This window comes from Chionomys nivalis, chromosome 8 (assembly GCF_950005125.1).
Source record: "Chionomys nivalis chromosome 8, mChiNiv1.1, whole genome shotgun sequence".
Classification (NCBI taxonomy): Eukaryota; Metazoa; Chordata; class Mammalia; order Rodentia; family Cricetidae; genus Chionomys; species Chionomys nivalis.
The window spans coordinates 90,056,161-90,068,914 of record NC_080093.1 but is presented as its reverse complement, the minus strand read 5'-3'; the positions used below and the strand labels follow the sequence as shown (position 1 = coordinate 90,068,914).

General features: G+C 39.4%; 1 protein-coding gene across 1 annotated transcript; it reads left to right on the top strand.

Moving 5' to 3' along the window:
* The first annotated feature begins 3,218 nt into the window (after positions 1–3,218).
* LOC130880420 (olfactory receptor 2D3-like) lies at positions 3,219–4,142 on the top strand. The gene has a single exon (XM_057779438.1). It carries the CDS (start codon positions 3,219–3,221, stop codon positions 4,140–4,142), a length of 924 nt encoding a protein of 307 aa, XP_057635421.1.
* Positions 4,143–12,754: the final 8,612 nt, after the last annotated feature.

Genomic DNA, 12,754 nt, shown 5'->3' with positions numbered 1-12,754 from the left:
TAAATATCTTACAATTCATGAATCTTTATATCAACACTGTTAGATAAGAATAATTTGTGTTACAATTTTACAGCTGAGCAAAACTATGCAAAGCAAGCTAAGTAACTTGCTATTAGCAATTCAACTAGATAAACGAGGATTGAAAGAATTATATATTTACTTATTTGGGTTTTTTTGTTTTTCTTTTTTCTTTTTCTTTTTATTTTATTTTTTTTATTGAAAAAAAATTTTCCGCCTCCTCCCCGCCTCCCATTTCCCTCCCCCTCCTCCCGACCCCCTCCCCCTCCCCCCACTCCTCTTTTCCTCCCTCTCCAATCCGAAGAGCACTCAGCGTTCCTTGCCCTGTGGAAAGTCCAAAGTCCTCCCCGCTCCATCCAGGGCTAGGAAGGTGAACATCCAAAATGTCTAGGCTCCCACAAAGCCAGAACCTGAAGTAGGATCAAAACCCCGTGCCATTGTCCTTGGCCTCTCATCAGCTCTCATTGTTCGCCATGTTCGGAGAGTCCGGTTTTATCCCATGCTTTTTCAGTCACAGTCCAGCTGGCCTTGGTGAGCTCCCAACAGATCAGACCTACTATCTCAGTGGGTGGGTGCACCCCTCGTGGTCTTGACTTCCTTGCTCATTTTCTCCCTCCTTCTGCTCCTCGTTAGGACCTTGGGAGCTCAGTCCGGTGCTCCAGTGTGGGTCTCTGTCTCTATCTCCATCCATCGGAGCCACCTAAGGGTTGGCAAGAGACTTGAACCTGGGGTGGCTACCAGGTGCCCAGGGCAATGTCCCCAGTTAGTTCCTTGGGCAGCTGAGGATAGGGAACCTGAAATGACCCTATCCTATAGCCATGCTGATGAATATCTGGCATATTTACTTATTTGATTACTTACTTGCATGCCTGTGTATGTAAGTTTTTACATGTTTGTGTGTGTCACGTGTATGAGACTACCCATTTGTGGGCTGACAATGAGTGTGTAGGGGATTGAGCTCATGTCCTCTGGATGAGCAGAAAGCATATACAAGCCAGAATCTCAACACAAGTTGAGTTGTAGAGACCCAGTCCTAGTCAGTAAATTACACTGCCTTCCTGGCTCTAACAGCTGGCTATTCATGGTCATTGGATATTCGCCATAGGAAAAAATGCCTGCAAAATAAATGTAAATTATGAAAGCACACATACACAAACAGATCTATTTACAAACCACATAAAAATGTAAGTGATGTAGCATATGCAAAGTGGAAATGATTGTTTTCACTTAATATTCTGTCATTGTTATTTTGCTGTATCATCACAGTTGGAAATTGAATCATTTAAATTTTTACTCAGAAGGCAAAATATCATATCTGATTTTTGATTGGTTTAGTAAATATATTTTGACTCAGACTTTATGTGTGGCTTTATCTATTTTGAAAACAGGGATTTAATCTTTTATATACTTTTTAGGGGGATTCTGTGTATTCGTTACTAATTTTAAGAAATCATCATCAATTAGGAATAATGCAAACTTCTCTTGACCATATTTGCAAATATTTTCTAAAATTTAAAAGTTTAGATGATTTTTTATTGTGTATAGATACACAGCATAATGTTAGTGTGGCAGACCAGACAGCACATGTTTACAATTCTTCTACTCAGGAGGCCATGGCAGAAGGATCACATGCTGAAGACAGCCCTGCCTACACAGTGAGCTACAGATAAACCTAGGCCACAGATTTATCATACTGAGGTGACTACTGGTTATACAACCTAAGACAATGAATGTCTGTCTTCTAAAGTCTATTAGCTGCCAACAGCTCAGCAAGGAGTGGTAGGATCTAACCGCCCCCAATACATAACAAAGACAGCCTTGTATGTGTCCTGTTCAGAAACTGAAGCTGTTAAGATGATGTTGGCCAACGTGGTTTTATTCTTTGGCTATAACATTTCAAAGCCATTTTCTATATCCAAGTTCTTATATTCTTCTTCTTTTTATTATCCTCCTCCACTTTATCTATTTCTTCCTCTCTTTTTTCTTCTTCCCCCAACTCTCTATTCCCTGAACCTTACAGGAAGTAATGTATATGTTATGCTTGACACTCAAAAGTCACTATTTCACAGCAATCTGATTGGTACGAATCAGTATTCACCACAGTTTACAGCATCAAAAAGCCTCTCTGACTGAGGCTGAGACTAACATCTGTCTATGAGTATAAACACAAATATTAAGTAGGCAGTCAGACACCATAGCTAGAAATTTTCCTGTGTGGCCAATGGCTTACATATGCACAGCTTTTTGACAGGGTTTGTAGTACCAGGCATGTATTTTCTCCTGCGGATCGGCCTGAACCCCAGAGAACAGTTGATACCCTCCATAAAAGTCATGCCACTGTTACATCAGTGGGCACAGCTGACCTGGCAAGTTGGCATTGCAGTTCAAAGGTCTCACAGCTGGATGAGACCACTGCCTTTTTTATTCTTCCAGACAGCTCTTTCATATCTTCTTTATTACATAAATAGAAACTATCTCTCACACACTTAAAATAAAAAAGTGAATATAATGAAACCGTTAATAATAATGTACAATAGGTCATGCCAGCAGATTTTAACTGTTGACATTAATACATAAAGATCCTGTGGAGAGAAAAGACAGACTGCTGAAAGCTTGGATTACACTACTGAGTGCCAGAGCCAAGGAGGAAACATTTTAAGTAATGCGTTTTTTATTTGGAAGAAAATAAATTTTGGCAAACATCAGGATCACAGACTACTATTCCAATTGTCTGATTTTTAATATTGACAAAATGGTTCTTCAGAATTATCTTGTACATTAAACTAATAAGCAGGCTCATTAAATGTTATAGAGTTTGTAGAATAAAATATAGCTAGTTAAATTCATATGAACTTGCTTGCTTCCCAAACCTACATAAAGGAAAGGCGTACTGTGAGCAGCACCACAGATTTCTCGCAATGCCTTTAGTGAACTAGATGAGAGTTGGTCATGTATCACATTCAAAATGATCCTTTCTGACTAGTACTGCTAAAATCTTTAAGTAAAGAAAAATAAACATTGGCTTTCAATCATTAGAACTATAAGAAAAGTAATTCAATCTTTTGAAATATGAAAACTATGAAAAGAAAAAACAATAGCTCATTTTATTATTGAAAAATATGTTGCTCAGACGTTCTGACACAAAGTGTGTGTGTGTGTTTCCTCCCTTGATGCTCTGCAGCAGAGACAAATAACCATACATGGGTGAGCACAACAGAACCTCAGTGATAGAATTCATCTTCCTGGGCCTCTCACAGGACCCACAGACCCAAGCCCTGCTCTTCTTCCTCTTTCTCCTCATCTACCTGCTCACGGTGCTGGGAAATCTGCTGATCATTATGCTCATCCACTCAGACCCCAGACTCCACACTCCCATGTACTTCTTCCTTAGGAACCTGTCCTTTGCCGATCTCTGCTTTTCTACCACCACAGTTCCCCAGGTGCTTGTCCACTTCCTAGTGAAGAAAAAGACCATTTCTTTTGCTGGATGTTCAACACAGATTGTCGTGTTACTTCTGGTTGGATGCACAGAGTGTGCACTCCTGGCAGTGATGTCCTATGACCGGTATGTTGCTGTCTGCAAGCCTCTGCACTACCCCACCATCATGACACACTGGGTATGTGTCCAGCTGGCTGCAGGGTCCTGGGCCAGTGGTGCATTTGTGTCCATGGTAGATGCCACCTTTACTTTGCGTCTCCCTTACCAAGGAAGCAATGTCATTAACCACTTTTTCTGTGAACCTCCTGCCCTTCTGAAGCTGGCTTCAGCAGACACCTACAGCACAGAAATGGCCATCTTTGCAATGGGTGTGATAATCCTCCTAGCTCCTGTCTCCCTCATCCTCATTTCCTATTGGAACATCATCTCCACTGTGATCCAGATGCAGTCTGGGGAGGGGAGGCTAAAGGTTTTCTCCACCTGTGGTTCCCACCTCATTGTTGTTGTCCTCTTCTATGGCTCAGGAATATTTGCCTACATGAGACCAAACTCCAAGATAATGAATGAAAAAGATAAAATGATTTCAGTGTTCTATTCAGCAGTGACCCCCATGCTGAATCCTATCATTTATAGCCTGAGGAACAAGGATGTTAAAGGAGCTCTCAGGAGAATAACTGTAAAATAATAGGTTTGAAATGTGTGTCATGATTGAGTTGACCACTGTTGAAAAGTAAACAGTTCTTACAATATTTTCCTTTGTTTATCCTATTCCTCCATTACTTTCTTTTCCTCCTTTTTTCTCTACTTCGTAGCTATGTGAAAGAAATTAAATTAAGTATAAAAATAGGAAGTAAAAAGAAATCAGTGATGACCTGAGGACAAAAGAATGGTGGAAAGGCACCCACACACTGAGACAATGAGGATGTTCTATTGGGAACTCACCAAGGCCAGCTGGCCTGGGTCTGAAAAAGCATGGGATAAAACTGGACTCACTGAACATAGCAGACAATGAGGACTACTGAGAACTCAAGAACAATGGCAATGGGTTTTTGATCCTACTGCACGTACTGGCTTTGTGGGAGCCTAGGCAGTTTGGATGCTCACCTTACTAGACCTGGATGGATGTGGGTGGTCCTTGAACTTCCCACAGGCCAGGGAACCCTGATTGCTCTTTGGGCTGACGAGGGAGGGGGACTTGATGGGGGAGGGGGAGGGAAATTTGAGGCAGTGGCGGGGAAGAGGCAGAAATCTTTAAGAAATTAATTAATTAATTAATTAAAAAATAAATAAATAAATAAAAAAGAATCGTGGAAAGAAGAAACGTGGATAAGAAGGGAGATAGAGAAGTGAGAGCACAGAAGTTTCTCATCTCTTAAGCCACACAAGTCAGTACTGAACTTGGCCTAATTAGGTATATAACTATATATCCAAAACATGCACATAACAACTAAATCATCACATACATTATTAGCAACACAACCATTCTCTTCATTGTTGCATAGACTCAATAATTATAGTTTAAATATTTATTTTATTTCCCTGGGCACAGTTCTAGAATTTGGTACATTAACTTGATGATTGTGTGATACTTTAACACTCTCTGTCATTTTAAAGTAACATTTCTTGAAATTGAAAATAGATTGAATTCAATGAAAAAGAAATGGTAGAATTCTTCCTTTGACTATTTTGTCATTTTTTTCAGTTAAAAATTACATTAAGGGCATTATATTTTAAGTTAAAATACACTGAGAGCATTCCTCCCTACCCTTTTGTGTGTCTCTCTTCCCTCATATTCCCCTTAGATCTCCTAGACAGTATCATTTCCACTTTTATATATAATTTGTGTATAATATATACATATATTATACACAATTTGTGTGACTATAATACCTCAAAACAATAAATGCAAAATATTTTTGTGAAAGCAGCTTAATTTGTGTACAGTGATTGTCTTGAGTCACCCATTTTCCTCAAAATGATAAAACTTACTATTGTGTATCCACACCCCACTTTTTATTGATTCTCCTCTTTTGGGTCACCCAAGTTGGTTTGATGACTTTGTAATTGAGAACAGTGCTACAAGAAACTTTAATGAGCAAGTATCTCTGTGATGTGTTAGATTCTAGTCATTCAAGTCAAACCAGGTTTTGCTTTTAAAGTCATTTAAAAGTCTGTAACTATGTGACTGCTTTATATTGTAATCATTTTGCCTAGTTCAACAATGCCGTGAATAGCTATAGCTATTTAGACTGCCTTTTAGTTTATAATGAATTGGGGTGGCTCAGAATTCCTTCATGAAATGCATCTCCAGTTGCCACTAATGAACACTTTTGTTTAATATCTAATTTAACTCTTGCTGCACTGAGGTTAACTATTCTTCATCCCTTAGAAATATGAAAAAACCCTGCATTCTTTTTTGCACTCTTCCCTATGGTCATTCAAATATATCCTGGACTTACTTAAATAACAGTAGGACGTAATGTGCATATGCATGTGTATTTGTGTATATGTACTTTCTTTTTTGTACTTTTGATGACTTCTTTATTTATCTCATCCATTTACTATTCCCACATTTATGCCCAAATGGTTCTTAACTTCTTGCCCATTCCATGTTAGAATTAGCATCTTATATTCATTATATATTCATTGTCTTATATTCATTGGTGATGTATTACTTGGTTGATCTATTTTAAAGTAATTGCATTTCCATGGATTGGTGGTTTTGCAGTTACAACTGTATTTTACCTCCCCTCTGTGTGATACTGGGGAATACAATCTCAAGAGTATGCTATTTACTAAGGAGACACCCAAGTAAAACTGAAAGAGATGTTCAAACTAATACATGTACAATTCACAATAGAAAACACATACAATTTATCATTAGGAGTCATTTCATTATTTTGTTCATTTAGCGGATTCATAATAGTAGGTGTTCTTTAGGATCTCTGGCCTACCTAGGTCTCAGATACTTGGCTATTTGAGTAGTGCCAGATGTTGATTCTATCTCGTGGAGTGGGCCTCAAATCTCACTTTTAAAAGTGGTTGGTTACTGCCACCACATTTATGCCACTACTGTACCAATACTTTTGAAGGTTTACCAGTATTATAGTTCTTGGGTTTTATAGCTTGTGATATTGATGATTATTATTTTTCTAGTATAGGAGTACCCATTGTACCTTACAGGAACATGGATGCTAGTCAGCAGGAAAGAATCTTCCAATTGGATGCCAGCTTGATTTCTCCATGTTTAATGACATAAGTAAGTGATGTCTTCAGCAAGAAGTTCATAGCACTAAGTTGTGGAGGGTTACCAAAAACATTGGCAGTAGCCTGTAATGTTTGGAGGAATCAAGATGGACCTTTTTGTCCCATGACTTGACAAGATGTAAACCATTTCTGGTACCAGGAATTTTATATGGCAACTTAAGATGTCTAATTAGGACACTGTTTTGCACCATTATTTGGTAATTCCATGAATTTCTTTTTTATATGTACTAATTTTAGAAAACGTCTATAGTAAATGTCTTCTAATTAGTGTTTCCACCTAGTCTGCCTTTTGTTTAGGCTCCTGATTCTGACGTTTAATTATGGAGTAGGATTCCATATTACTTTTCAATGTGCATTTTGTATTCGTTGTCACTTTCCCTGTTCCCTCTTTTACCTTGACATTTCATTCTCGTCCACTTTCAATCTTTCTATTCAATTTCACCCTTATCTGTTTATAATACTAAGTTCTATTTCCTTTTCCTTGGAAGATTCACTTTTCCCTTCTCCTTTACTAGCTCCTAACTCCTGTGGTTATTAAAATAAAACACATGTATCAAAAGAGAAAACATGCAATGCTTGTCTTCCTAGGTCTGGGTTACTTCCCTCAGCATGTTTTAGTTCCCATCCATTTACCTTAAGTTTTCATAATTTTTTCTTAGCACATGAATAATATTCCCTTGTTTAAATGTACAACATTTCCACCATATATTTATCAGTTGATAAACATCTAGGCTGTTTCCCATTTCTGACAACTATGAATAGAGCAGCAATGAACATGTATGAGAAAGTATCTCTGTAAAATGTAAAGATGTAGACTTTGGGGGTATTGCCTGATATTACTATCTTTGGATATTGTGGTAGATCAATTTTCAGTTTTCTGAGGAACATCCACATTGATGTCCATAATGGCTAACCAGTATGTATTTCCAGCAGCAATGAGTAAGTGTTCCCCTTACTCCTGACCATCTGCTGTCATTTGTGTTAATCTTGGCCACTCTGACAATGATGGAATAAAATCTCAAAGTAGTTTTAATTTGCATTCCAGGATAGCTAAGTGTATAAAAGATTTTTAAAGTACTACTATAATCGTATATCAGTGAATTGCTCAACCCTCATCAGATAAACTTATTCTTGCAATAGATGCTAGCTAACACAGAGACCAATGCCTGGACAATGTGTAAGGAGTATGAGAATTTTGAGGAGCACTCAGACCTAAATGAGATGTCTTTTTCAAAACCCTCCCCTCAAGGGTCAGGATGTATACAGAAGAGCAGACAGAAAGATTTTAAGAACAAGACTTGGTGAATTTCTCAAAAGAAACAATATCTTCCAGACATGACAGAGCTGATATGCATGTGAATTTATAGAGCCCGTGACAGGAAGCACAAGGCCTGCATACATTCAAGCCATATAGAGATCTCAGAGAAGAAGTAGACACCAAATACCATCCTTACCCAAGAAGCTATATGCAATTGATAGCTACTGGGAGAGAGAAACTGGTTTTCTCCAGTAGAGTGTCACTGGGAATATCAACCATACACCAGGGCAGGGCTCATGCTCAGGAGTAGGTGGTCAACAAAATGCAGACTCCATGCTTTTCTTCAGTGAGTTTTTGTTTGGTTTTGATATATTTTATGTTTTAAGTTTTTGTTTCCTTGCTTTGATTTTTATGGGGAGTATTTGTTGAGAGACAGAGAGGGACAGACAGACACAGGTGAGAGACTGAGAGGAAGAAGGCAGAGAAAGATTCATGAGCTATCTATTTCAACTCATTGTCTATGGGGAAATACTGATCCTAACAAGCAACCAGCACCCATTTTACATTATGTTATGTGAACTCTGATCTTCTTTACAAGTTCAAGTGTCCTGCTAAGGTCAAAATAGTTTGCCAGGCTTCATTCATCTTTCAACATTATCTTCATTCTCCATCATTATTCCTGTAAATCACCCAATCTTCAGATGCTTCATACATAGAAACTAATTAGATTTTGTAGCACTGAACTCAAGGGTCTTCTTATCCAAATATCTTATTTTTAACTTTATATCTAGTCTATTAATTTACAAACATTACTGCAATTCTATAACTTGTTATATTGCTAATATGTTCTCTATCCAATTTCAGAAATTATTATGATTTGGATTAAAATCAATACCACAAATATAATATCAGTTTTCATGTCTGTTTCTCAAGCCTTATAAAAGTGCTTGCAATATAAAAATTATATTCTAAATATAACTCCCAAGTGCAGGTACAAGTGGCACATGGTAAGTAACTTCATTGACAGAAATATAATCTCCTGTTAGTGAAATATTTATCCTTTGATTTTCTTGACGGAGTCTAAGTATTTATTTTGTTTCCTTTCCATATTAACTGTATGAGTTAGAAAAGAATTGCTTTCTGGGGGCTACCAGGCATCCCTGTTTAGGTGCTGAGGAGTTCCATCTGGGTGAGTGTGTGCTATCCAGGGGCGGACTGTCCCGGAAGAGAGCACAAACCCCCCTCCCCCAGCTCCTGCTGCAGGGCCCCTTTTGTTACACACGACCCAGCCCCCCCCCCGCTCCCACCCCCCAAGCCTGCCCTGCTGTCTGCTAGGTCCTCTGCTCAAGAACAATTTTCCCGCTCCTACACTAAGGCTACCCACCTTGAGCAGTGAGTGCCTGCCTACCAGGCAGGCCTCAAGGTCCCCCGCAAGGGAGCACAGGCACCTTCAGCTTGGGCTGCAGGGTCTCCTGTGCTCTACTGGACCCCGTCCTGCCTGCCACATTCTTCCTTTTGTCCCCGGCTCATTGGGCTACCAGGTGTCCCTGTTTAGGTGCTGAAGAGTTCCATCTGGACAAGTGAGTGTGTGCTATCTGGAAGAGAGCACAAACCCCCCTCCTCCAGCTCCTGCTGCAGGACTTTCTTTCCTACACATGACCCCCCCCCCAAGCCTGCCTTGTCTGCAAGGTCCTTTGCTGAGGAACAGCTTCCTGCTCCTACAATAAGGCTACCCACCCAGAGCAGTGAGTGCCTGCCTACTGGGCAGGCCTCAAGGACCCGCAAAAGGGAGCTCAGGCACCTTCAGCTTGTGCTGCAGGGTCTCCTGTGTTCTACTCGACCCTGCCCTACCCCCCATATTCGCCCTTTTGTCTGCGGGTCATTGGACTACCAGGAGTCCATGTTTCAGTGCTGAGGAGTCCATCTGGAAGGGAACAGTTCCTGCTCCTACACTGAGGAGATACACCCATGGAGTCAGTCACAGCAAAGACTGGACCAAGACAACAGGCCTTACCTGGCTCCATTTGAAGGAAGAGATGGGCAGGCGCCAATGCAAGAATTCCTCCAACAACCTGAAAGGCAACATGACATCACCAGAATCCAGGAATCCCGTATTAGAAGAATTGTACACCCAACTTCAGAAGAATTAGAAGAAGTTGACTCAAAAATAAATTATATGAAAATAATAGAGGACCTTAAACAGGAGGTGAAAAACTGCCATAAACAATTAGAGATTACAAACAAAAAGGTAGAGGAAATGGATAAATCTCTCAAAGATACCCAAGAAAACCAAGAGAAAGAAGAAAAAGCAATCAAACAGGTAAGGGAAACGGTTGAAGACTTGAAGAATGAAATGGAAGTAATTGTAGTAATAAGAGCAGCAGGACTGCGTCCCCGGCACCCAGCCGCCCGCATGGCTAGCTTATGCCCCAAAATAATTACACGGAAACTGTATTCTTTTAAACACTGCCTGGCCCATTAGTTCTAGCCTCTTATTGGCTAGCTCTTACATATTGATCTAACCCATTTCTAATATTCTGTGTAGCACCACGAGCTGGTGGCTTACCAGGAAAGGTCTTAACCTGCATCTGTCTGAAGTGGGAGAATCATGGCGACTCACCTACTTGGCTTTTTTCTCCCAGCATCCTGTTCTGTCTACTCCGCCTACCTAATTTTCTGTCCTATTAAAGGGCTAATACAGTTTCTTTATTTAACCACGGGGAGTTCATTAGCACGTTGGGTGCCACTCTGTAGTAATAAGAGCAGCAGGACTGCGTCCCCGGCACCCAGCCGCCCGCATGGCTAGCTTATGCCCTGAAATAATTACACGGAAACTGTATTCTTTTAAACACTGCCTGGCCCATTAGTTCTAGCCTCTTATTGGCTAGCTCTTATATATTGATCTAACCCATTTCTAATATTCTGTGTAGCACCACGAGCTGGTGGCTTACCAGGAAAGGTCTTAAGCTGCATCTGTCTGGAGTGGGAGAATCATGGCGACTCACTGACTCAGCTTTTTTCTCCCAGCATCCTGTTCTGTCTACTCCGCCTACCTAATTTTCTGTCCTATTAAAGGGCTAAGACAGTTTCTTTATTTAACCAATGATATTAACTCCTCCATCAAGTAATGAAGAAAACACAAACTGAGGGAAGGATGGAGATGGAAAATCTGGGTAAATGAACAGGAACTCCAGAGACAACTACTACCAACAGATTACAAGAGATAGAAGAATCTCAGACACTGAAGATACCATAGAGAAAATAAACACACTGATCAAAGAAAACAGCAAATCCAACAAATTCTCATCACAAAACATTCAGGAAATCTGGGACACAATAAAAGGCCAAACATAAGAGTAATAGGGATAGAAGGAGAAGTACAGCTCAATGGTCCAGAAAATATATTTAATAAAATTATAGAAGAAAACTTTCCCATCCTTAAGAAAGATATTCCTTTGAAGGTTCAAGAAGCATACAGAACACCGAATAGACTGGATGAAAAAAAAAAACTCCTCGCCATATAATAATCAAAACACAAAACATACAGAACAAAGAAAGAATATTAAGAGCTGCAAAGGAAAAAGGTCAAGTTACTTATAAAGGTAAAACCATGAGACTTACACCTGACTTCTCTATGGAAGCCATGAAAGCCAGAAGGTCCTGGATAGATGTACTGCAGAAACTAAGAGACAATGGATGCAAGCCCAGACTACTATACCCAGCCAAGCTTTCATTCACTATAAATGGAGAACACAAAATTTTCCAGGATAAAAACAAATTTAAACAATACATAGCCACAAATCCAGCCTTACAGAAAGTAACTGAAGAAAAATCACAACCCAAGGAGTCCAACAATGCCCACAATAACTCAGACATCTAATGACCCTTCATCAGCACAACTCGAAGAAGGGAAACACACAAACTCTACTACCAAAAAAAAAGAAAGAAAGAAAGAAAGAAAGAAAGAAAGAAAGAAAGAAAGAAAGAAAGAAAAAATGACGGGAGTTAACAACTACTGGTCATTAATATCACTTAATATTAATGGACTCAAATCACACATAAAAAGGCACAGGCTAAGAGATTGGATACGAAAACAGGATCCAACGTTCTGCTGTTTACAAGAAACACACCTCAACCACAAAGACAGACATCTACTCAGAGTAAAGGGCTGGGAAAAGGTTTATCAAGCAAATGGACCTAAGAAACAAGCAGGTGTGGCCATACTAATTTCTAACAAAGTTGACTTCAAACTAAAATCAATCAGAGGAAATGGAAAGGGACATTTTTTACCCATAACATGAACAATTCATCAGGACAAAGTCTCAATCCTGAATATCTATGCCCCTAATATAAAAGCACCCACTTATGTAAAAGAAAGACTACTAAAACTCAAGGCAGTCATCAAACCACACACACTAATAATTAGTAGGAGACTTCAACTCCTCTCTCACCAATGGACAGGTCAATTAGACAGAAACCTAACAGAGAAATAAGAGAATTAAGGGAGGTAATGAATCAAATGGACTTAACGGACATCTTTAGAACATTCTACCCAAATAGGAAAGAATATACCTTATTCTCTGCAGCACATGGAACTTTCTCAAAAATTGACCACATACTCAGTAACAAAGCAAACTGACACAGTTACAAAAAAATATTAGTAACCACCTGTGTCTTATCATATCACCATGGATTAAAGTTAGAATTCATCAACAATGCTACCCTCAGAAAGCCTATGAACTCATGAAAAATGGACAGTCAAATACTGAACC

Excerpts from the sequence above, each read along its gene's own strand:
- LOC130880420 (XM_057779438.1), top strand. The coding sequence starts at position 3,219 with ATGGGTGAGCACAACAGAACCTCAGTGATAGAATTCATCTTCCTGGGC.